The sequence below is a fragment of the Tamandua tetradactyla genome, chromosome 1 (assembly GCF_023851605.1).
Source record: "Tamandua tetradactyla isolate mTamTet1 chromosome 1, mTamTet1.pri, whole genome shotgun sequence".
Taxonomy (NCBI): domain Eukaryota; kingdom Metazoa; phylum Chordata; class Mammalia; order Pilosa; family Myrmecophagidae; genus Tamandua; species Tamandua tetradactyla.
In genome coordinates, this window is record NC_135327.1 from 223,289,022 (window position 1) to 223,311,387 (window position 22,366).

The 22,366-nt window shown below is 34.2% G+C and overlaps 2 protein-coding genes across 3 annotated transcripts in view; both read right to left on the reverse strand.

Moving 5' to 3' along the window:
- Nucleotides 1-22,366, reverse strand: part of ANKRD26 (ankyrin repeat domain containing 26) — a 1,272,391-nt gene that overhangs the window by 900,514 nt on the left and 349,511 nt on the right. The gene's annotated exons all lie outside the window — the stretch shown is intronic.
- Nucleotides 1-22,366, reverse strand: part of RAB18 (RAB18, member RAS oncogene family) — a 44,349-nt gene that overhangs the window by 21,704 nt on the left and 279 nt on the right. For both annotated transcript variants that reach the window (XM_077153070.1, XM_077153062.1), the window contains exons 2-4: nt 18,042-18,097; nt 6,607-6,668; nt 1,014-1,086 (exon numbers count right to left, since the gene is read on the reverse strand). In XM_077153070.1, coding sequence (XP_077009185.1) covers nt 1,014-1,086; nt 6,607-6,668; nt 18,042-18,097 — 191 coding nt within the window. The remainder of the gene's footprint in view (nt 1-1,013; nt 1,087-6,606; nt 6,669-18,041; nt 18,098-22,366) is intronic.

A 22,366-nucleotide genomic window follows, 5' to 3' on the forward strand; every position in this document is an offset into this window, starting at 1 on the left:
TTAGAAAAAAGAAAAAGAGCAATGTTATTATATTCCTGATATGCAGCTAGGAGCTAACAACAATGTTAAAGCAAGTCAGTTTTATGTTAAGCTTTCAAGGCTTAAACAACCAATGTCTACTGATCCAACTGGAAGAAACAAGTGGTGTACTTAGAAAACCACATGTACATACACACACACACAAGCTTCAATCGCAGTAACACATACAGTGATAGAAATAAGAATATACTCTGAGTGATAACTGAAAAACAAGTTAAGCAAAACAAACAGCTGTCTCCATGCATAATGATAAAAAGGTTGATCTAAAAATCAAAAAGTATTTAGATTCTAATTTGCAACAAAATAGCAAAGAATTTAATCATCTATAATTCTGTTAGTTTGCTTATTGCAAGGACCAGAATCCACAAGTTTGAAAAAATATATAGTTAGATGATAGGATCTTGATTGTCTTCCTCTGCTATAACTTTCATCATATATCATCTTATATTACAATAAAGGGCTTATTAAAGTGTTTTAAACTTAGGAGATGCTGATCCAAAATTACAGAACCACTGTCAAATTAACAAAAGGTTGAAACCAAAGCTTCATTAAGTCATGATATGAAACAAAGGATCTCTCCCTAAAAATGACTGATATTCATTTTAAGCAGTTTCTCAGGAATATTAAGGACCATTACTACTCAACAAATTACACTAAAATCTGCATTTTTTTACAAATTTTTGTTTAATACTCTCAGACCAACTATATATAGATTAATACTCAATTACGTCCTCATCAACATGTGCTTTTAAACCAAATTAACCTGGTCTTTATTTTTTAATTACCAAAGGATCTGAAAAGAAATCCAAAAATTTTTAATATCACTAATACTAAAGGAAAATATTTTATATAATAGTAGTTCTAAAGAAAAATAAAACAAAAACATATTGACTTTCAAGACTAGGAAAATAGAAAATTCTAGCAATCTGCAACAGACAACCATATCTTAAACAGTGTATTAAAGTAAAACTTACCTAATATAACACCCTGTGCACCTCTATAATAGCTGGGAGTTAATGTTCTAAACCGCTCTTGACCAGCAGTATCCTAAAAGTGACAATTAACTATTATTAAATAAAACTTAGTATAAATAATAGGCTTTTATTAAAAAGGCAACTAAGTGGAGGTTTTCTAAAACCATTTTGGATTTAAGATTTTTATCACACATGAAACCCATTTCATTGAAAGTAACAGTTCTCAACTCAGGCTGGAAAATGAAATTCAATGGGAAATTTTAGTAATACTGAAGCTTGGGTTCAACTCCCAGAGATTCTGATTTAATTGGTCCTGGATGTGACAGGAATCTTTTAAATCTTCCCAGATGATTCTAATATAGAATTCAAGGTTGAGAACCACTGATTGAAAGACAACTACAGGTGCTTATTTTTTGTAGAATATTTTTACATTAGGCTTTTTCAAATATTTTCTATATATCTTCTTTTAAGAAAATGCATAAAACTAAACCACATATTGTTTCAGATATATATCTGTGTTGATAAACAACTAATGATGTACGCTAGCTAGGAAAAGTAAAGTTCCTAAGAACAGGGATTTCATTGACTTAATCACCATTTTGAACCCAACACCTAGAGCAATTCTTGACACACTTGTCAAAAAAACTGAATGAACTATTTAACAAAGACCTACTTCTGGGCTTGGCTCCTTCTCTCTGCCCTCTCTGGACTTCAGCTTCAAAGTGGCTGAGATTATTTACATTGGTGGTTGGCAAACTGCTGCCACTGCCTGCCACCTGTTTTATTACATAAAGTTTTATTGGAACACAACCTGGCCCATTCATTTACATATTTCCTATGGCTGCTTCCACACTACCACAGAGCTGAGAACTTACAGAGATGGTGCAGCCCGCTTCAGGCTTGGCCTAAATATTTACTATCTGGCCCTTTAAGATAAAGATTGCTGTCCACTGACACTAAGAAGAAAATAATCTAACAACCCTTTTACTTAGCTTCTAGTCCCACAGTTCTAAGTGCAGACTATGGGAGAAACAGAAGTACTTTATGTACAAAAAGCTTTAACAAAATTAGAAGACTGAGGTGGAATTTCAAAACAACAGAAGGGGCTCCACTAATAGCTAGTGTTTTTTGCCTGGTCAAAGCAGAAACTACTTTAAGAGAGTAACAAGAGAGAGGGTATTTCAGGTAGTTGACAGTTCCAGTAGAGAAAAAGATGTTTAACCATAAACCATTTTGCCCAGCTACCACTCTTCCAGAGATACGCTTGTCAAAATGCAGAATGTCTATTATAATTCCTTGCTTCCAGATTCGTACCAAAATTGGGAGATAAAGAAACATTGCCTACCCACCCACTCCCGGCATGCTGAAGTAAAAAAGTAACTAAATTAAATTTATACTTCCACACACAAATTTATATGAGTGACAATCAAAATTATTTCTCTCATAAAAATTTCTCTCTGCTCCATGTTTCCTTATGAAATGTGCTCTGATATTTAAAATTATTCCATTTGCACAGACACTTTACTCAACTCTTCAAGGATAGTATAAATTAAAGGCTGCATAAAGTGAGTCTTGCTATCCTAAATGAGATTATAATTTCGATATAGGACAACATTGTGAATTAATAATCACTAATATAACACCACATGGATGTCCAGCAATCTTTTCTTTTTTTTTTTTTTATGGCCAACTTAAGGAAACTCAAATTTGCAGAAAAGGGAAATGAACTGGAGGCTGATGTTTAATTATATCCTCACATTTAGAAAACAACTGGCAATATGCATAAAGAAACCAGACATGTTCACATCCTTTGATCAGAAACTATTTCAGGAAATATAAATAAAAACTTATATTTTAAAAAGACAAACTAATATGAGAAGCATATCTTGGTTATTCACTTACATACAAAAACTGATAAATTAGAAGGATTCAAATTACCCAATATCCATTATTGATAAAATATATAAATTACCCAATACCCAGATATACTATAACTCTTGGAATTCTGTCATGTTAAGCATTTAGCATTAACTTTGAGTACTGCAGAGTTATCTTTTTGTTGAGAGAGAGAGACAGAGGAAAAAAGAAGGAAAAGACAACAGTTAAAAGACAAAACTCAGTGTTGGAACAGAAGATTTGGAATTTTAAGAGTTAATCATTTTTCTATGCATGGACAACAGTGAACACTTTTTGTTTTGAACATTGTTCCATTCTCCTGACAAATAGTTTGGAACAAGGACCAAGTATGAAATATTATAATTCCAAGACATTTTGTTATCAAAGAAAAAAGGTCATTCTACTTCAATATCAATAACTTTAATAAACTAAACTCCAGAGCCAGCAGAATTCAATGGAATATGAATTTTGTTGCCTCTGATCTTCATTGAGATCACCTTCAAAAGTTGCCTTGATTAAACAACACAATTCCAACTTAAATATCCGTGAAGCCTAATGTTTTAAAAAAGTAAAGCAAAAAAATCTTTTAATAGTAAAATATTACACAAGAGTTTGACACCTTACATATGAATATTTAATTAGGCTAGGTGTTGAAAGTCTTGACAGATCTGGATTCACTTATAAAAATGTTTAAATAGATATGAATAGTTGGGCAAAATAAGCCTTTGCCATAGTTGCTGGATCAGGGCTATAATAACTATAAAATGTATGTGCTAAAATAGTCAGATATTAGATTTTGTATGTGTTTGTTTTCAAAATAGGAGTAAGTGGTAAATATCATATTACATCTTTGTAAGCTAAAAGACGAAATGTAAAGTCTTTACCCTGTGGTTTTATCATCTGATGGGGGAAGGAGAGAAGAGATTATCAAAGAGAGAAATGGATAAACCAAAGGCTAAAAACATCTCTATATGAATCTCTAGACTAAATAATAGAATGTGGGGGGTGGGGATCAGGGAAGGGTGAAGAGGGCAAGGATTGTGCTTGATTATTCTATCTGATCCTCAAGGAAGCTTCAACAGGGAAAGGAACCTGTTTTATTTATGTAAATAAAACCGTAGTAGAGTTAGAGGAAACTATTACTTCATCTATTTTTAATCTTGGAGTGACAAGGCCATGCTAAGTATGACATGAAGCCCACATACCATGAAGAAAATAACTGATCTGACCAGGATCTGACCATACAATTTCAGAATGAACATGCTCTCTCTCTCTCTCAAGCATATGACACAGAGTTAATATCATTATCTCACACACACACACACACACACACACACACACACACACACACGGAAAGAGAGGGAAGACAAACATAAATTCATCTTAAGCAAGATTTTAAAGACAAGTGACAGAGTGGAAAAAATGTACCATATGGCAAAGAGCTAATATTTTCACTATATAAAGACTATGATCAAGAAAAAGATGAAAACTAATATAAAACAGACAAAATATATAAACAGAAAACTCATTTAAAAACATGACTAATACATCAGAAAACCTCACTAATCAAAAGAAATGAAAATAAAAGTGAAAAATTATTACTTAGGCAAAATGAAAAAGATTAGCAGTATACAGTACAGATTAAGGCATGGAACAATTAATATTAAAATAAAATTGGTGGGGATGTAAACTAACTTTTAAGAGCTTTTTGGTGTGTATCAATGTGAAATCTTCATTCTTTGAGCCAACAATTCTACTTCTACAAATCTGGCTAAAGGAAGTACAGAACAAGTGCACACATATATATATACATAAGGAAGTTCATCAGACAATGCTTATGTTTGTGGAAATTTTTAAACAATTTAAATATCTTTTACCAAAAGTTGACTAAATAAAAGTACAGCTGTAGGATGGAATACCAGGTCGCTATACAAACTGATATTCCTCTTTATGCACTGACATGGAAAAATGTATACATATTGGGAAAGGGGAACACAAACTGATTATAAAACATTATACATAACCTCTTCGTTTTGGAAACTTGGATATGTGAATCAGAATGTACACACATGCCTAGAAATTTTAAAGAATGTTCACTAAAATGAGGACAGTGGTTAAAGATGAACTTCCTTCTGCATTAATTTCCTACTGTCTCAATTACTCATCCATTTTTAGAACAAATCTGTATTGTTCTTGTAGTTAAGGGAAAACCTCTCTCTAAAAAATATATACAGGCCAGGCAGTGCAACGGTGGCTCAGTGGGAGAATTCTCACCTGCCATGCCGGAGACCTGGGTATGATTCTCAGTGCCTGCCTATGCTAAAAAAAATATATATATAGTTACAAGCCTATGCTAAAGCTGTCACTTCAATATTTATTAGGCAGGAACTAGAAAGTGAATCTCATGTGTGAGAGAAAGATCTTGCTGCAACCTTTAAGCCCCAGCTCCTTCTATAATCTGTATAGGTCACCAAGCAGTATGCAGGGCAGACAGAGGTGACTAATCAACAATGAAAACTGTATGGAAAATCAGGCATTCCCTTTGGTACAGGAAGAATGCAGCATTCTTAAATTATCCAATATATGGCACTAGGGTCTAGCTTAGTGTTTTCTGTTACATATTAGTGTTCTGATTGATATTAAATATATTTGGGGGAGGAGGGCAAAAAGCTAATATTTTCAATTAATAGAAAAAAATTAAACACACATGTACTTATTCATTCTCTGGGGACAAAATGTGTGTTCAGAAATACTGTACCATTCAGAGAACAGCAGGAAGAGAAATGAGACATATAATGAATGAACACTTGCTGTTTCAGCATGTGATTGCTGGAGGCAGCATGTACCATTTAACCACATACTGAAGTCTGTCTCTATGGATGACAGCAGGCAAGTTCTAATACTATTTGCAATATCCACATATATCATACAAGAAATCTAGTTAAACATTATAATGATCACAAGCATATGCAGAAGTTAATTTATAAAGTATTTTTTTCATAAATTGTATATACAATGTATTGCAAATGTATATACTAGCAATCATGAAATTTAAGAGAGACAGAACAGACAGAAATAGACACTGAGCATGCGGGTTAGAACCCCCGGGCCTGTTTTTGTTGACAGTTAATGCTATTTTACACAGGTCTAGCGACAAGCAGAGTTAGCAAAGTAACCTGGATCATAATGGTTAGACTCACAGGAAAATGAAAAATGTAAGGAAAGAAGGCCATCAGTATAAAAACAAATCTTTAGTTGGCAAACTCAAATTTTATAAATATTTTCATGAACAAACATGAAAAATAAAATTCATTTCTAAGTATCACTTCACCCTCCACTTTCACTCCCCATAACTGACTTAGTGTTAGTTCAGTCTATAGTCTTTTAAAAACTTTAAAGAACACACTCAATAACAATGATTCTCTCTGACAAACAAGGTGATTTTTTTATTGTTATGTTTTAAAATAATTTGAAGGGAACATACATGTTGAAACTTTAAGTAAAACAAGTTTTTGCCTAATTACCCAATTGTAAGATAAAACTATTTACTGTTTATCCTTTAATCAATACCAAATTTCCCAACAGTCTTTTTTAACACAAACTTTCCATTCATCTCTAGAACACTATATAAATCAATTTGTTTTCCTTAAAAGTATGAACTTAATATTTATAAAAAATATATTTTAAAAACTCTTACCCATATTGCAAGTTTAGCCTTATTTCCATCCACTGAAATTGTTTTCACCTTAAAGTCAACACCTTGAAAAAATGAAAATTTTGATAAGTCTCCCAACAATATATGCTTTTAAAATCAACTACCAAGAAAATCAGAAAATGGAGAAATCATTTCATCAATTGCCAAAAATTCACACCCCAAATTTCAGGATGTGAAGATAAAAGGAAAAGTGTCAATGAAGTAATGTAATTTAGGATTTCATAGAGATAAGTGAAAAATCAAATGCTTGTAGAATTCAAACACTCACCTATCGCTACTTCTTTCAAAAGGAAAAAGAATAAAATTCAATTTAAGGTGATAATTGACTATGCATATTAAAAGTCAAAGCTAGGATTCACAGTGCTAACACAGAGAAAACGATCGTGGCTGATCTGGGGATCACTACAGTTTTCAGAGGTTCCCCAAGCACTCACTGACACTGTTAAAGTGCTGCTAGTGTCAGCTAATCACTAACTCAGATACTAACTCTAAGCAGCTCTGAGGACAAGTACAAATATAAAAGGGTCGCTCATTAATTATAGCTTTGAATTCATTTTGTTTTTACATTAAAAAAGAAGTTTATATAATCTAATCAATGATCACTTGTACTATATAATTCCAAAAGAACTTATACACTAAAAACGTTTCTGCCCAATCCCTCTAAGAAACTCCACAAGTGAACAAAGTGCCCAAAGTTCTATGAAAGGTTTTATAAGTCCTATTTTATATAAAGAGAGGAGTTTCATGAGAAGTCACGTAAGGTTTTACTACAGCAGCCCAAAAAACCTCTCCCTTTCCAGGAAAGGAGTTGACACATGCCATCTGGCTTAAATGAACAGTAACTGCCCACATGTCTTTAAAGAGTATCAAAAATAATGTGCAGTCTACCCCAGTGGCCAGAGGGAAAGCATTAGCTCAAGAAGCCTGGAAAGAAACTTTCACAAGATCCTATTAGCTTGTCACAATTAATTCAGCACAGCCCCAAGTAAGACAAACAGCCCACTCATATATTACATGTTTATATTAGTAATTTTTCGATGATTTCTGGTGATTCATTACACACCAATTCGTAATAAAAATGCACATTCAAAATGTACACTATGCCAGGTCTTTCTGTACAGCCAAGATAAAAAAAAATTCCTTGGTACTTTGGGTCTTTGGGCTAGGGTGATAAAGGAGATGATAAAGTTCTACCTAGAATAACTAGGCCACCATCAGAGAAAGGACATTGCTGATTACAAAGCCCAAGGAAAACCTTAATATGAAAGTTTCTTTATAGCCAAGCAAACAATGAAATTAAAAAATCTCACCTACTAAATTCTCTTGTATTTATTCACTTAATATATACACTTAAATGTATGTCACTTAAAAAAAAGTAGAACCATCTACATAAATACAATATAAAATTATTTACATTTTCTTCCAATTGTTTTTTTTTTTTTAAAAAACAAAGCTGAGAAAATTCTGATGAGGAAAATGGTTCAGACTGGTCATTAAGGTGGAGGTACTAAATGAAGGCCAGTGGTAGACATGATACAGAGAAAGCCTGCATACATACTCTACAGTTAAAATCTCAAGGTTTTTCAGAGAGGATATAAAGAACTAAATTGTTTTCTTAATAACCCTAGACAGTATGCTCAAGGGCAGACTGGCCTCTTTGCTAGCTACCAGCTAATTAGTTTACCCAAGAAAGGAAAAATGAAACTCACTGTTCCCAGAATGGCTATGTTTTCCTCCACTCCCCTTTTTCCCCCATCTCACTTTCCTTCTCTCATTTATAAGTTCTGTTTTTGCATATGCATGTTGCCAACAGTCTAGTGACTATCTCTCTGTCATATGAGCAATTTGCACACGGATAATTAACTGTCTTTAGGTTACTCTTCTGGCATTTTATATCTGGAACCTCCAGATATCATCCACAGAAGACAGTGCCCTCTGGAGTGCTACCATCAAAGCCAACAGACACATGTCACCTGAAAGGGCACCTCATCAGGATCCAGACCCCTGAAGTCCCTACAGTACTTTCCCCTGGGTCTTCTGGTGAGTCTCACTTGCAGTAACTGCGCTTAGGCTCTCACATGCTGAAACTCCTTGACCAAGTCTGGTTCTTCTATTTGGCAAGTGGCCAATAATTTTTCTTTATTGGTGGCAGCAGTGGGAGTCTTTTCAATAGTTTTGATTGTAACGACTTACAAACCATTTTTTCAACCTTCTCATGTGGCTGACAAAGAGTTCATAACAGAAGATCTGTATTCTCAGTGTTATTCTTGTTATTCATTTGTGCGTAATATGATTTTAATTCTGTTTCTTTGCAGGAATCCTTTTTAGGCAAACTTGCCTATCTTTTAAGGTTATTTTTAGTTAAAACTAGATAATATAATCCATAAAGCATTTAACCAAGAAATTTAGTGAAACATGAGAACTCACCAAAGATAATATTAGCTCAACCACAGACATACCTGTGAATGGGAGACCAGAACTTATCAATTAGAAGCATCTGCCTTATTAAAGAGGAGAAAAATCTATCAAAAGAAGCTCACTCAGATATGAAACAGATGTTAGAATCAGCAAACAAGAAAACTAAAAACACTTATAACTGTGTCCCTTATGCTTAAAAAGTAGACATGAAAAATAAACAAAAATACCCAAATCAAACCTCTAGAGATGAAAATGACAATGTCTGAAATGAAAAATACCCTAGATGGATTAGCAGATTATATAGTACAGAAAAAAAAGACTTAGTGAATTTGAAGGCCTAACAATGGAGGCTATCCAAAATGAAACAGAGAGAAAAGAGAATCAAAGAAAAAGAAAGCATAAGTGAATTATAAGGCATTCAAACAGTCTAATATACAAGCAACTGAAGTCCACAAAAAAAAGAGAGACAAGAACAGTAGATAGAAAACCTGTTTGAAGAAATAATGCCCAAATTTTTTTCAGATTTGATGAAAGATATAAACCAATAGCTCTAGAAAACTCAGTGAAACCCAGCACAAGAAAGATGAAGAAAACTACAAGGGACATAAGAAACACTTAGGAAATATTCCGAATTAAAAGAAAAGCACAAGGTATCAAAATATGTGGGATGCCACTAAAACAGTACTCAGGAAAATTTATAGCACTAAATGCCTGTATTAACAAAGAAAAATGGTCTCAAATCAATAGCCTCAGTTTCCAAGTTGTTGGGGCGGGGGGTGGACAGATCAAATTAAATCCAAAGCAAGGAGAATAAAGGAAGTAACAAAGATCAGAGCAAAAATCAATGAAATCCAAAAGAGAAAAACAATAAAAGAAAATCAATGAACCTATAAAAAAATGGTCATTTACTAAAAATCAATAAAACTGATAAACTTCTTGTCAAAATAATCAGAAAAGACATAGGAAAAACATCCATTATGAAGAATGGGAGATCCTATCACTTTTATAGATTATACAAATATGAAAAGGGTAAGGAGGAATGTCATGAATGAGTTTATGTCAATAAATCTGACAACTCAAATGTCTTGAAAGATAAAAAGCTACCAAATTGGCTCAAAAGAAGAAACAGATAACCTGAATAGTCCTGTTTATTAAAGAAATTGAATCCATGGTTAAAAAGGTTTCCCATGAAAAAAATTTCAGGTCCAGAGGAAGAAGTCTACTAAACATTTAAGGAAGAAATAACAGTCTATCCTAAAGAAACTCGTAGAAAACTGCAGAGGAGTAAATGCTTTCTGAGTCATTCTATGATTTCCTACCTGATACCAAAACCAGACCAAGACAATATGAGCAAAGAAAACTACTAGACTAATGAGCCCACATGAACATAGATGAAAATCCTAAACAAAATTTTACCTTAATGAATCTAAATACGTATAAAAGGACAACACATTATGACCAAGTGTGATTTATCACAGAAATGCAATGTTGGTCAACACTGAAAAATGGCTACTTCACCATATTAAAAAAACTAAAAAGTAAATATCCTATGATCATCTCAATAAATGCAGGAAAAAAGCATCTGACAAAATCCAACACACATTCCTGATAAAAATTCTCAGCAAATCAGGAATAGAAGAGAACTTCTTCAACCTAATAAAGGGCATTTATAAAAAATATACAACTGACAGCATACATAATGGTAAAAGACTGAATGTTTTCCCCTTAATATGAGGAACAAAATAAGGACATCCACCACTTTTATTCAACATCGTACTAGAGATTTTTGCCAGGCAATAAGGAAAGAAAAAGAAACAAAAGACTTATACACTGAAAACTACAAAACACTGCTGAGAGAAATTAAAGATCTAAAAGAATGGCATGATATACCTTGCTCAGTGATTGTAAGACTCAATGATAAAAGGTCAATTCTCCCCAAATTGATCTACAAATTCAACACAATCCCTATCAAAATCCATGCAGGCTATTAAAAAAAAAATCAACAAGTCGATTTGAAAATTCATTTGGAAATGCAAAGGAACCAGAATTGCCAAAACAACTTTGAAAACAAATTGAGTAGGAGGACTAACAATATCTGATTTCAAGAATTATTATAGAGCTGCAGAAATCAAGGCAATGACTCAAAGACAAATAGATGGATGGAACAAAGTCCATAAATAAACCCACATAAATCAACAGTTTCTTTTGTTTTGTTTTTAACAAAGGTGCAAAGGCAGTTCAATAAACCCTAAAGAATACCCTGGGCTCTAAGACTTTATAAACATCTTTCTTAGTAAGTTTATTTGTTCAGAATCTTAAGGCCTCCAGATTGTTCCTATGCCAGATAAACCTTGAAACCCAGAAGTACCAGTCTCTCCAAGAATATCAACCAGTTTAATTCCCCTATCCCATAAGATCAATCCCCCTCTCTCCAGCACAAAGAAGTTAAAATGGTCATTGTCCAGATATCCCTGAAGACAGTGATCAGGTGAAAGAGAAGAGGAGTAACTGAGAAATTAGGATTTGACAAATGATTATGACTATTGATTCAGTATATATTTCTTTTAGTTTCTGGTGTGTTGGAATAGTCAAAGGGAAATACCTGAAATTATTAAGGTCCAGTAACCCTGATCTTTGACAATGATTATATAATAGTATAGCTTTTGTCATATGACCATGTGACTGTAAAGACCCTTTGCCCAGTGTACTGGCAGATGAGTAATAAAATAAAGACAAAAAAAATATATATATATATATAAAGTAGGGGGGAATTAGGGGTATAGGATGTTTTGGGTGTTCTTTTTATTTTTATTTATTTATTTGGAGTAACAAAAATATTCTAAAATTGATTGTGGTGGTGAATGCATAACAATATGATAATGCTGAGCCACTGACTGTATACTTTGGATTGTTTACATGGTCTGTGACTATATCTTAATAAAATTGCATTAAAAAGGCAATTCAATAGAGAAAAGACAGTCCTTTTAATTGATGGTGTTGGAATATTTGGATATACATATTTTTTAAAAAAGAAAAAGTTTCAATCCACAGACTTGTAATTATCCAAACATTAACTCAAAATGCATCATAGGGCAAAATATAAACCAAGAAAAGAGATATCGTTGCAACCTTCTGTTAGGCAAAAGTTATAAACACTGAAATCATCCAAAAAGAAAAACTGATAAATTGGACCTCATCAAAATTAAAAAAAAAAAAACTTCTGCTCTTAGGAATGCACTACCCTGTTGAGAGTGAAAAGATAAGCCACAGACTGGGAGAAAATAATTGCATAGCATATATCTAATGAACAAAAAGACTTGAACAGACACAAAGAACACTGAAAAGATGCTCAATCATTAGTCATTAAGGAAATGAAAGTAAAACAGTTAAAATTAAAAAGGCTGACCACACTAAGTATACGTGACTATGTGTAGGAATCAGAACACTCCTAGGTATTTACTCTAGAGAGATGAAAACTAATAGTCACACAAAATTTGTCCCTAAATGTATACAGCAGGTCTATTCATAATCACCAAAAAACTGCCAACAACCCAAATATCCCACAATGGATGAATGAAAAAAATTAACTGTGCTACATCCACACATGGAATATAACCCAGCAATAAAGAGGAAGGAACTACTGGTGCACAACAACTAGGATGAAGCTCAAATGCATTATGCTTAGTGAAGGAAATAAGTCTCAAAAGGTTAAATACTGTATGATTCCATTTATATGACTTTCTCAAAAAGACAAAATTTTAGTGATGAGCAAATCAGTGGTTAATAGGGGCTAGAGATGGGGACAAAAAGGGATAGATAGCACTAGGGCATTTTTTGAAATGACACAACTGTATGATATCCTGATCACGGTGGTGATTATATGATCATATACATTTGTTATAATTACATATGTTAAAATTCAAAGAATTGTTTACACAAAATTCAAATTTACTGCATGATAATTTCAAATGCTGCCATCAACTCATAGGCCAGAAACATAACGGGTCAAAAATATTTACTGAAGAAGAAATAAATTACCAGAGAATGTGCAATGTAAAATCTCTACCTCTTTTTAAGATTTACTTTGTTGCCAATTCCAAGACTGATTCTGTAAAACTGTTCCATGAGCTGTTTAAAATAATGGGCTCTTTATTTAAAAGAGCTGTTGTTTGTATTATTCTATTTCTCTATGCCCTTATTTGGGGCTTTTGCATCTCACTGCGAAAGAGATATAACAAAATTGTATTTTCATCAAGTTCTCTTTTGTTTGAATAGACTTTGCTTTGGTATATAGCTTCTATGCTTGGTGTCTACCTGTTTATGACTGTTACAGCTGCTTTGTTAATCAATTGAACTTTACATCATTACATAATATCCCACCTTATTCCGTTCAGTGCATTAACTTAAATTCTACCTAAAGGTCTGTTACATTACACCTCTGGCTTTGTTACTGTTTGCATTTACTGGCCCATCCCCTTTATTTTCAACTTCTCCTTATTTAAGTACTTTTCAACTACCCTGAAAATCTGAATTATTAGGAGAAATGGGTCCGTTCACATTTAATTATGCTGCTTCTCTCTTACTTATGTTTAGCATTCTTTGACGTTAGGTTCAAATTTTTGGTTTAAATGCTATGATGTAATTAAAAGAACATAAATGGCAGAGTTCTCCATGCTGGAGACCCAGGTTCGACTGCCGGTGCCTGCCCATGCAAAAAAAACACCATAAAATGAGAAGTTGGAAGACTGGATTTAGTCCCAGCTCATACTAATGCCTAGATAAGGAAGAACTTAACCTCTTTAAGTCAATTCCCCCTTCATCAAGAAAAATTAAAATCCTTGCTTTTTAGTATTTTTTTGTTGCTCTTTTTTCTTTTTTTCTTTCTTTTCTTCCCCCCCCCCCCCCTTTTTTTTTGGTAGGAATAGGAGGGTGAAGGGACAAGAGAGAGAATATAAAAGCTTTATGGATCCAAGAATCAAATGGAGGATTTCCAAATCTGAGTTTACAAACCATTTTAACAGTATTAACAATGACAGTGACCTCTCTTATGTGGCACTGTAAATCCCAGGGGTTTAAATCTCCCTGGGCACATGGGGCAGAACTCCCAGGATGGGCCAGCACCTGGCATCATGGGACTGAGAAAGCCTTCTTGACCAAAAGGGAAATGAGAAATGAGACAAAGTTTCATTGGCTGAGAGATTTTAAACAGAATTGAGAGGTTATCCTGCAGGTTATGCATTACAGAGATACCCCTTTTTAGTTTATGGTGTTTTGGAGCGGCTGGAGGGGAAGTACCTAAAACTGTTGAGCTGTGTCCCAGGAGCTTTGATTCTTGAAGATGTCTACATAACGATATGGTTTCACATTGTGACTGTGTGATTATGAAAATCTTGTGTCTGATGCTCCTTTTATACCCAGGATATAGACAGATAAAGTAAAAAATATGGATAAGAAATAAATAATAAAGGGGATATGGGGTAAAATAAATTGGGTAGCTGGAAATACTAGTGGTCAATGAGAAGGAGGGGTAAGGGGTATGTGATGTACAAGGGTTTTCTTTTTTCTTTTTATTTCTTTTTCTGGAGTGATGCAAATGTTCTAAAAATGATCATGGTGATGAAAACACAGCTATGTAATGATAGTGTGAGTCACTGTATACCATGTATGGACTGTATGTGTGTGAAGATTTGTCAATAAAAATAAATAAATAAATAAATGTTTTTAAAAGTAGTAACAATGAAATGGGATTAAGTGTTCTGCTACCCCAGAGGCCACAGTGTATAGGTGTCAGGAGTTGAGAGAGTGGGAGCTGGGGGTACGAAAGGGAGATGTACAATGCCCTATGAAGACTGGCATCTGGGGGATAAAGAACAGTTTGAAAAGCCTGCGTTTTTGTGATAACTAACTTAAATAGGGAAAACCAATATGATGCCTGCTGGACTTAATGGCAGACAGCTGTCCCAAGACAGAAAAATATCTGCAGAGGAAAGAGGATGTGAAGGGAGGTCTTGCCTAAAGCAGGCAGAATTTTAAGGCTCTAATTTGACTCCTGCTGATGGAAACAAGGAGATTGGCAGATGGGAGGTATTATTCCAAATCCATGGAGTACTCCAAAATCAACCAATAAACAAGGAATAAAATGGCAAAAAAAAAAAAAAAAAAAAAAAAAGGCTTGGCAACTGAGAAGAATTCTTAAATCAAAGACTTTATTTGACCAAAGAGGAAAGCAAAACAGACAATTCAAGCTATCCAGAAAACAATGAAAAAGAACTCTCCACACCAAAATACAGTGAAATTTATTTTTGGAAGGCATACTTACTAAAGAATAAACACTAAAAATAAAGGAATTTAACACTCATTTTAAGAAACTAACAAAATAAACCAGAAAAAAAGCAGGAAGTGAGGGAGAGAGAGAAAAAAAAAAGAGCAATCTTCCAAACAATAAAATAAATACACTCCATAGGAAAACAGACAACACAATTATACAAGTTCAGAAATAAGACAGGAGCCATAATCACAGATAACGAAGGGTTTAAAAGATATTATGTGCAATTAACATAAAAACTTAGGAGAAAAATGGATGCTTTTCTAGTTACACTTCCATAATTGTCTTAAAAATTAAGAAATAAAAAACAAAACTTGAAGAGGTTGGAATGGTAAAAAAGGGATGAAGGTTAGTTAGGTTGACTCACAGGTGAAATGTAATCTTTAAACAGCGAATCATTCCAATATTCTTTAAATTGCCAAGATAATTTTAAAAGATGGAATGTGCCTACATTTTATAAATCAGTATAACTTCAAGAGCAAATCCTGGCCAAAAAAAAAAAAAATATATATATATATATATATGTATATATATATATATATATAAAAGGAAAGACCATGCTTATGTATAAAACTAAATTTAAAAATTCTAAATTAAATATTAAGAGAATCCAGAAACATGTCAAATAATGTAAGTGAAGGGTTATCTAGGAAAATAAAGATATTTCAGTATCAAAAAGTATCAACCAAACTTACTACATCAAGAAATCTAAGGAAAAAAATCATTTAGACACATTAATCAAAGCTGAAAAGCATATAAGAAAAAAACCCAACCTTTCTTAATGCCTCTAAATAAAAAAGAAAAAATAAATTACTCAAATATAAAGACCATTTACCACTATTCTAGAGAAATGCTAGAGCCACATTACTTTATTCTAACCAGAACATTCAATTGAATGAAATAATATGAAATAGAATCATGTTACCTTTCTTATTATCTCATATTCTAAATATTTTAACAACTATATCTTATGTTAAACAAGTATAAGCATACCACTTTAGAATAAACCCATTTTAATTAAATTATGTTTGTTAGGTATCAATAAAGAAATTCAAACTGAAGCAGCCACAGTGGGAACAGATTTGGTCTCTGTCTTTAGAGAAATTGTAATTCGTTACCAGAGGGAAAAGTCAAACATAGAAAGCGGTCAGAGGGCCAAATCACGGAGATTCTTTAAACGCTTATCTGGGGAGCGATACAAGCCACACTGAGCTTAGCAAACCAGTAACAACCAAAATTTGTCTAGTTTAGATGAACGGATAAATTCAAAATGATGGACACTGAACAAAATAACTGGCCTATACTTTTCAAAAATGTCAAGGCCACAAAAGACAAAAACTAAAGAACTGTTTCAGATTAAAACTATAGAGACATGTTAACTAAATTCACTGTGTGATCCTAGACTGGATCCTGACCACAAACAATTCTTTTCTTTGGCTATTTAGGACATTAGCGGGATAACTGATGAAATCTGAAAGTCTGTAACAGTAGTATTTATCAATGTTAATTTAGGAAATATACATTAAAGTATTTGGAGGTGAAAGAGCATCATGTCTGCAATTTATTCTCAAAATTCAGAAAAAAAGAATACTAAGAATATGTTTGTGTAGAGACAGAAAGAGAATAATGAAGTAAATGAATAAATATTAACATTTGGGCAATCTCAGTAGCACACACAGAAATTCTTTGTACTGTTTTTACAACTTCTCTAAGTCTGAAATTTCACAATAAAAAACTTAAAAATTAAAAGCTAATGCTAAAAACATAAAATCCAGATGTCTATCACTGTGACTGTCCCATCCACCTCTCAGCAAAACAAAGCCAGTTAAGAGACTCTTTCTTTTCCCTAGCAATCACAAAGACTAGAATCATCTTCACTTCAATCCACTCATAAGATTATGAAATTTTAGAGCTGGAAAAAGAATGTATCTCTCATCCAAACTTACAGATAAAAACAATGAAGTCTTCCTCCAGACTTGTTCAAGACCACACTAACTAGTTCAAGGCAGAGCCAAGACTACCAATTCAATTCAGCTTTCAACTAGTCCCAGCTTTCTCTTGATACCTTCATATCACTGTCTACTCCCTAAATTTATACTAAATATCTACCTCTATCTTCTCAAATATTTTAGTAAGCTAGTGTAGTAAACCGTTTTCAAGGAGATCTAAATTTTATCTTAAAAAGGCATTTAAATGAATTTGCTCCTAACAATCTTTAATAACTAAAATCAATAAATATTCTGGGCTCAGATTTCATGCACGTCACCATAGCCAATACTAAATATATAAAATCCAGACCTCCATCACTGTGACAGTTCCACCCACCTCTCAGGATAGAGCCAACATACAATAAGAGGTCAAACAATTGTTATATGTTGCTAAATAAAAAATTATCCCTGGTACAGGAAGAAATGTGTGTAGACAGACTCACAACACCAGTGGTATTAATAAAGTGCCATAAGACAGCAGACAAGGGAGTTATTTTTGCTTGGTGGTATGTAAAAAGGCTTCAGGAATTTAATAACACCAAAATTAAGCCTTAAAAGACAAGATTTCAATCGACCTGGAAGCAATGGAGTGGGAGGTCAGAGGCAGGTAGAAAGCGTTAGCTAAAACAGCCTAAAGGGTAAAAAAATATTCAGGATTTTAACTGAATTTTTAAATACAGGCTTACCTATTGTTGCTGCAAGTTCTGGATCAAAAGTATCATCTGTGAACCTCAAGAGCAGGCTAGAAGAGATATTAAAAAGACAGATTAGGAATCTGACTTTTCTTTCCAATCATTTGATAAATATGCTCGTGAATGTTATATTTTGTCACAAATTATTAGATGCAGATAAGAACAGCTAACGTATGTCTATTCCCAGAAATACTGCCCTGGTGCAGGTATACACCGAGAAATTAAATTACTGGAAAGGCAATCAAAGACTCTCAAGAACAAAGTAGTTTACTAAAAAATATATTCCCCATGCTCCCCTACACAACTCTCCAAGTGTGAAAAGGTCTGTGCATTGGTTTGGTGTGTTTTGTTTTGTTTTGTTTTTGTCTGTTTGTTTCTGTACTGGCATGTCCTTCTCAAAAAATATTAGCAATACATCATGCTTTAACGGATATAGAGGAAGGGGGGGTATAAGATTCTCTTAGAATACAAAAATATTGACTTTTTAAAAAATCCAGTATTATACTTCCTGAACGCAAGTGCAAACAAAAAGACATGAAAACCTAACATTTTTGTAGCAAGTAGTATGATTATTACCTAGGTCAGAAGAAAAGACAGTAAAAAAAAAAATGGACGGAAAGAGCATACACACATCTGGCTAACAGTAGGGAAGGTGCATGAATCAAGGCAGCAGTGGGAGCATGTAAAGAAAGGCATGACAAGAACTGCTCTGTATTATGAAAAATTAATACAGAGAGAAATGCTAGAAAATCTAAGGAAGACAACTGCTAGCCTTATGATGACAGATAAAGGACTAAACCTAGGAAATGGTAAACAAACTAGTATAGAAGGCACAAAAGTAAAACACACAGATTAGAAGGGTACTGTTAAGATTTTACACCTCCCAGAATTAGTGTATGTAATATAAGGTAGAAGTGTTAATTATTAGAAGCTCTTCAAACATAAAATCTAAACACTCATTAAAGCTCTATATTTATCAAATTAATCAATCTTTCCTCACATTAACTCCAAAAGAAGAAGAAGACTGTTGAAGTGACCTGTTTCCATGTAATGAAATCTAAGCAATCGCGATCAGCTATCTAAATTGCAGAAAACTTTATATGAACATTTCTATAGGTTTTAATTTCAGCCATTACAGATTCTTCCTGTCCACAAGTATATTGCCAAACATAAGGGCCTCCTGGTAGTTTCCAAACTCAGTACTATTAATTACATTTGAAGGATTCCAACTCTATTGTTCTTGGTTTACTTTCTTATATTTACCATAAAACCATTACCACAAGAGCAAAGCAAAAGAGAACAGAGCCAAATTTCAGATTTTTCTACTTACACTGAATTCTCTTGACTATAAACATTTTTATTTACCTCCACACAAAGCAGGTGACAGCACTAATACGAATCTTAAAAGACTATTTATTAAAAATTTCTTCTCAAAGTTCTAAATATTAAACTTTAAATTAATAAAAGTGAAGCTTCAGCTAAAAATTTAAGAATAGAAAATATACATATCTATATAGATACATACATTATCTATACTTGGTCACTACAGAAACTATTATTACTATTATTACTAAAACATAGGTTAACATAACCTCATAGAATAGTAGTAACAACAACACAAAAACAATAATGATGGTATTGGCTCTTATTTTTTGAGCATGGACAATGTGCCAGACCCTAAGCCAGGGGGATTCCTTGCATAACTACTAATCCTTACACAACCCTGGTCATTAACGGCACTTTATGAGGAAGGGCAGAGAACTGGTATGGCACAAGCAACACATTTTAATACAAACTGAGTATAAATCAGCAGCTCTGAACTTGAGGTACAAAATGCATGAGAGTTTATGGATTTATTTTCCCAAGCAGGGAAAATGAGTCCATTTCCTTTATTAGATTTTGAAAGGCATCTGCAACCCAAAAGGATTAAGAACCACTAATCTAAAGTTTGTACATTCAAGCGTTTATACTTCCAAAATTAAAGAGCAAAATATTCTCAATGTAGTGCTAAGGACAGAAGGAATAACCACCACCAGTCCACTTAAGAGAAGACCAAATTTATAATAGATAGTGTGGTTATAACTAATATGTACTTCTCAATTTACAAATGAAATTCATCAAAAGGCTGGAAGATGGGTGGAAAGACAGTAATCTAAACATCAGAAGGTCTCTATAATCCCTTCCAGTTCCTGATACACTTTGCTACATTTTACCTTGACCAGGCCTAGCCACAGAAGCAAAGAACCTTACACATTTAACATCAGATAGGGCTTGTAAAGTTCCTATTCCAATGTCCTCACTTTTCAAATAAAGAAATTAAGGCCCAGCGTTAAAGTAGCATAGACAAGGTCACCCAAGTGGTGGCACCAGTCTCAATCCTGATCTCCTGGCTGCTACACATACTCTTTACACACCAACATTCTGAAATAAATTGAAAAAATAATCCACTAATTTGGACTAATTAAACTATCCTCTGTTGTACAATAATTTCTCAACACAAGTGATAATCTCACTTCCACTAGGTCCATATATCTAAAGAAATAGAAATGAATTATTGGTTAGACCAATCCTTTGAATTTATATCCGTGAGCAATGCTTTTCTACTAACCCGCCTCAAATAGCCTAGACTTCTATTTTAGCCGAGTCATTTACTCTCACTCAGAAAGAAAAGTGTTCAAGATTGTTTTCCACAATACATCACACAGAAAAATAATGCCTATTTAGCTAGAAAAATAAGCCAGCTTTTCCTCCAAACGATACATTTCTTGAAAGAAGTCATTTAAAAGTGTCAAAATTTGGGACTGAGTACTGGTAATTCACAAAGTACTGAGAAAAAATTCAGCACAGACCAGGTCCAAGTAAGCTTGTTTGGGGAGAGCACACTAGGGAGACCAATAGTAAATCCACTTAGCACACCTTACTCTAAAGGGAGGACCTTTGATTACATCAACACTGTACTTCCAGTGAACCCTCCAGGAAATTTTCACACAGCTTAGCCAATCACCAATCCAGTACATTTAGAAAAAGTACCAGCCAACCATGTATTGGGCTGACCAGATGAAATGACACTAGACCCTACCTGACTTCAAAAACGCAATTTCATTCATATACCTTCACCTAAACGAGGGCTGCTTGTTATGAAGAAGAGAGAGAACAGTGACAAGGCTTTGGAATTCTCAAGACAATGTCCAACAGATGGACTAACTTTTTAATATTCAAAAACGTGTAACAGATGGTGACCATGAAAATGATTTTATCAGCGCTTTAAGTAACACAAACCGAGAATCATACCATTTTGCTAGCCCCCATTAAACTATTCCACCCCCTGACTCCAAGTAAATGCAGAGCACATTAAAGGATAAAAACATAATAAAGGATGAAAACATATTTTCATACTTTAAAATTACATAAAATTTCAGAACATGTTACAGAATAAACTTTCAAACTCTTAATTATCTAAGAAAGTAAGACAACATAATTTTAAAAATGAGTTGAAAGATAATCTGTATCAGCTTTTACAGCTAAGATATGAAATTGCTTCTGGCCCTTCGAATCTGAATACTGCTGAAAGATCAAGTCTGCCTAGAATATAATCTACTCATAACCAGGTGGCAACGATGACTTCACCGGGAGAACTTTGTTCCGAGTCTCAGATGGACTCACAACTCTCTGGCAACACGCACACGCACCCATGTCTCACCCATATTTTCCACTCTAACTCTTGTCAATATTATTTTCCCCCAAGAAAGTGTCAGGACATAAAAGACACGTACATATATTTGTGGCGGAAAGAGAAGCAGCAATTACACTTTACTTCCAAAGGTGTTTCATCGTTTAAGCACTCATATCTTGGGCTAAAGTGAATTTTTTTTAAGCAGTTAGAAGACCAATGACTTCTTTCTCATCCGACTCGTTAAAGAAAAAAATTGAAGAAGCCAAACGGGTTGCGCCAAAATAGGTCAGGGCTGTGATCTAAGGCGCAATGAAACTTCCAGAATGGGACATTACGTATGCAGAGGAGCCCCGAGAGAAATCCCCTAGTCAGGTCAGGGCCCAGAGTGCGGCGTCCCCCGCGGCCTTACTCGGGCCCAGGACGGACGGCCACGCCCTGCGCTCCCGGCCGCAAGCCGGGGCCGAGCGGTGGCCCTCAGGATTGTTTTTCCTTAGTCTGACGGTGGCGGAAGCGGCGATCCAGGGAACTCGGGCCCGTTCCAGGCCGGGAACCGTGAAGGCGCGGGGAGCGAGTCCGCGCGGAGAGGCCGAGGGCATGGGCCAAGCCGCCGGGCCGGCTGCCACCGCCAGCGACCGTTCCCGTCGCG